The sequence below is a fragment of the Sinocyclocheilus grahami genome, unplaced genomic scaffold (assembly GCF_001515645.1).
Source record: "Sinocyclocheilus grahami isolate Dianchi unplaced genomic scaffold, SAMN03320097.WGS_v1.1 scaffold694.1, whole genome shotgun sequence".
In the NCBI taxonomy this organism is placed as follows: domain Eukaryota; kingdom Metazoa; phylum Chordata; class Actinopteri; order Cypriniformes; family Cyprinidae; genus Sinocyclocheilus; species Sinocyclocheilus grahami.
In genome coordinates this window covers 1,744-5,984 of record NW_015505873.1, presented here as the reverse complement: position 1 = coordinate 5,984, position 4,241 = coordinate 1,744, and the positions used below count along the sequence as shown (strand labels likewise).

Sequence of the window (4,241 nt, the reverse complement as noted above, 5' to 3'; positions counted from 1 at the left end):
CAGACAGACAGACACACACACACACACACACACACACACAGACTGACACATGGATTCATATTCGTATTGCACAGAATTAGCTGCTCTTAATACACACTGTTGGTGGCCAATATGAGTAACTCAGGAACTTAAGTTGTAGACACATCAGAAATAACTCCAATCATTGAATATTAAATTAAAATAATAATAATAATACAAACTATTAACGTACAAGTAAAACTATAAACTGTTGTGGTCATTGTTTCACAAAGATAAAAGATACATTTACATAAATATTCACACAGGGTTTCATAAATCCATCAAATAGCAAAATTGATAGCAATCACATTATTAAAAATCTAAAAGTGTAAATTAAAATAATAATAATACAAACTATTAACGTACAAGTAAAACTATAAACTGTTGTGGTCATTGTTTCACAAAGATAAAAGATACATTTACATAAATATTCACACAGGGTTTCATAAATCCATCAAATAGCAAAATTGATAGCAATCACATTATTAAAAATCTAAAAGTGTTTTTACTGAAATATTTTATATATATATATATATGTGTGTGTGCTGTGTATATTTATTATGTGTGTATATATATATATATATTACTAGCATATACTATTGTATGAAATATTATTCATTTTTAATGTTTATCCATTATATATATTACATATTATTATATATATACAATATAATAATATAAAATGAATAATCATATTTGTATATTGTAATGATGATGATAATAATAATAATATAACAATATTACTGTAATATAATTAGTCTTATATAAAAACATTAAAATAAATGTATTAATATTTGTAATTCTCATATATATATATATATATATATATTAGGGCTGTCCTCGACTAAGGATTTTTCTGGTCGACTAGTAGTCGTTCATTTGAAGCATTAGTCGACTAATTGCACATTTATTAATAAACCATTTTAATCATTATAATGCCAAATATTTTCAGTTTAAGAGATGAAGTCGGCATCTGACTCGTCATCTCCGCAGTAGTGATGCGCCTGTCTGCATATTTCATACAGATTACATAAACGGAGAATATCTGTTTTCCATTTTAATTGGTTTATTTGAAAGTAGATATTTCACTCTCTATAGATATATTTTTTTTATGTCTTTAAGGCAAATATAGCCTACACTGAGTTTCTGAGTTAAACATTTATCTAAAGTAAATTTATCTAAATATAATTATTTATTATTATTAATTTATTTTTTGTAATAAAAAAAATCTAAATCTAAATTTTTTTTTAAAAACAACTAAATAATTGTTTGTTTTTCAGGTTTCCCGTGCCGTATGATCATAAAATGCCTTTGTTTGAGTGAAATGTTGTAATGCTTAAACTAAGCTCATGGTTTCATATTTCAAATCAATCAACCTACTAATGGTTTACTTGTGGTCACTCTGAATATTAAGTGTGTGCGTGTGTGAGTGAGAGAGAGTGTGTGTGTGTGTGTGAGAGAGAGAGTGAGTGAGTGAGTGAGTGTACGTACTTGTTTATGCACCATTGTGAGGACCAAATGTCCCCACATGAGGATAGTAAAACCTGAAATTTTGGACATTGTGGGGACTGCAGGCCAAAAAAATAGTAAATGATGTTTATCTGAAAGTGTAACAGTGCAAACAGGTTTTGTGTAAGGGGTAGGATTAGGGTTAGAGGATAGAAAATATCGTTTGGTCAGTATAAATGTAATAGGAGTCTATGGAAAGTCCCCACAATTCACAGAAACAAACGTGTGTGTGTGTGTGTGTGTGTGTGTGTGCAGGACGTGGTGGTGGTGGGCGAGGAGAACTTCACCACTCCCTGCTATATCCAGATGGACGAGGAAGCGTGTCACATCCTGACGGAGACACTGGGCACATACTGTCTGGTGGGTCAGTCGGTCAGCACTGCCGCCGCCAAGAGACTGAAGCTGGCCATCTTCGGCCCGGTCAGCTGCACCGTCCTGGAGTACAACATCCGAGTCTACTGCCTGGACGACACGCAGGACGCGCTCAAGGTCAGCAGAGCAACAGCACACCAGTTTGGTCACATTGTGTTGCTCACGCAGCTTTACAGCCCACTGACTCCTTCATAAACCGTCCTGTCAGGTCACACATTAGGAAGTCTGATTCACTTTAGTGAATCTCTTCATTCACATTCCTGCCAACTAGACGGCACACTGACGCTCACATCCGCATGTAAACATGTTGTCGGCGTGGAAGTTCTTCATTGTAAGTGAAGCAGACACAAAGTTCGCCATTTGTAATACAATATTGACTGTTTTTGCTCAAGTTCGCTGACGAAGTTTCTATCAAAGCCAGAGCAGAACTGTTTTGTGTCCCCGAGCAACACATCGGTGTTTCGGTACTGAATGAATCCACGTTTTTGAACGAATCGAGTTTTTGAACGAATCGAGTGAGACAATGATTCAATAACCCATTCATAAAGACAGTAGTCACTTACCTCGTTTCTGAATTAATCAGCCGTTTGAATGAATGACTAATGACTCGCTCATTAAAACAGTCATTTACCATCATCTACTGGTTAGAGTTGCATTTTTAATAAAAATAATAACAACAACAGATTGTTATATTATATTGTTATTAATATATAAATATTTTTTATTTTTATTACTTGTATTAGTGTAAATGTATTCGTTTAAGCAGACTGCAGTAGTCGACATAGACTAACCAACAATATGCATATTTAGAAAAGAATCTTAGCCAAGATTAATGAATACTGTTCAAATATAATATTAGTTAACTAAGAATGTGAACAACTTAACTCTGAAGTGTTCTGTTAAAGTGAACTGCTTTCTGCTGATAGTTTGTAGTTGAACTCTGTTGACTTCAGAAGTTCAGCACGACTTGTTTATTTACTTGAAACCATGAGCAGCCTTAAACTCGCCAAACTAACATTTCACAGTCGCTTCATCCACACACTGTGTGTGTGTGTGTGTGTGTGTGTGTGTGTGTGTTAGTGTGGGTGTCAGCAGCAGATGTAGTGTAGGTGTCAGCAGGCATGCGAGAGCATCATCTGAATATAAACAATGATATGAATCTGATTTCTGTGAGGCCTGGACACATGAAGCCGCCGCAAAACCACTACAGTGTGACGTGTGTGTTCCTGCTGAGCGCTGACGGACTTCCTGTGTGTGTGTGTGTGTGTGTCCGTCAGGAGGTGCTTCAGATGGAGAAGCAGATGGGCGGGAAGACCGCTCAGACACGCGAGTCACGCTGATATAAAACATCACTGCAAGAGACATGCACAAACACACTTTACTATCAAAACACTGAATCAAACTGACTGACACTGAAAACACTGAGAGCAGGATTATCACCATTAACTCGAACCAATTGCCCCCCGCCCCCCAAAAAAAGAAATTACAATTATTGACATTTTTAAAATAATTTTTTAAAAACAACTAAAATGAATAAAATTGACAAAAACGTACAACAAAATCACTGAAATTTTCATTAAAATGTAATTAAATAATTTAATTAATTTATATATATTTATAAAATTATAAATTTTATAAATGTAATATACATTTATAATAAATAATTTTTACATTTAAATAAAATTAAAAAAAAGATTAAAATAAAAATTTAGAATATTTATAAAAAACTATAGTAGCATATTACAGTTTTTTTCAACTGCTTCCACACAAAATCTTTCCTTGTCACACAATTTCTGAAAGCTGACCCTCAAACAGCAGAAGCACACACCAAATCTGCAAAACCATACACTAATTCTCTGCCTTTGATTCGGTTTTCAGTTTCATAAAACACTCTTTGCAAAACACAACACACAGTTCTCTATGTAACACACCTAAATCTAACAGGAATTAATATTACGGCAAAGGTGTTTGCAAATGTTTGCTTTTGAGACGTGTTTGTGATGTTTTGAATGCATTGCTTCATTTTGCAAGAGATGAGTGACGCATTTTGCATTTTGTGTGTGCAACTCTTGGATCTGTGTGTAAAGTTTTGAAAAAAAGAAGCAAAGTTTTGAAAATGTGTGCAAGCAGTTGAAAAAAACTGTAATGGTAAGTGAAAAGTATTATAATAGATGCCCAAATACACTTTATAATCAACATATTGATTTAAACACGTTGAGATTAGGTTATTATTGTTACCTGAAACTAAAACCATAAAAAATATATAACCATAAAAATAGAAATTAATGATTAAATGACAGTGCCTATTACACCATATTTTAGATGTGAAACATTTATCAGGT

At 33.6% G+C, this 4,241-nt stretch overlaps 1 protein-coding gene across 1 annotated transcript in view; it reads left to right on the top strand.

Moving 5' to 3' along the window:
• LOC107559653 (netrin receptor UNC5C-like) overlaps window positions 1–3,366 on the top strand; it is a 226,112-nt gene extending 222,746 nt beyond the window's left edge. The window contains exons 14-15 of the mRNA XM_016243552.1: window positions 1,783–2,016; window positions 3,177–3,366. Of these exons, the coding sequence (XP_016099038.1) occupies window positions 1,783–2,016; window positions 3,177–3,239 (297 nt within the window). The 3' untranslated portion in view covers window positions 3,240–3,366. The remainder of the gene's footprint in view (window positions 1–1,782; window positions 2,017–3,176) is intronic.
• The last annotated feature ends 875 nt before the right edge of the window (window positions 3,367–4,241 follow it).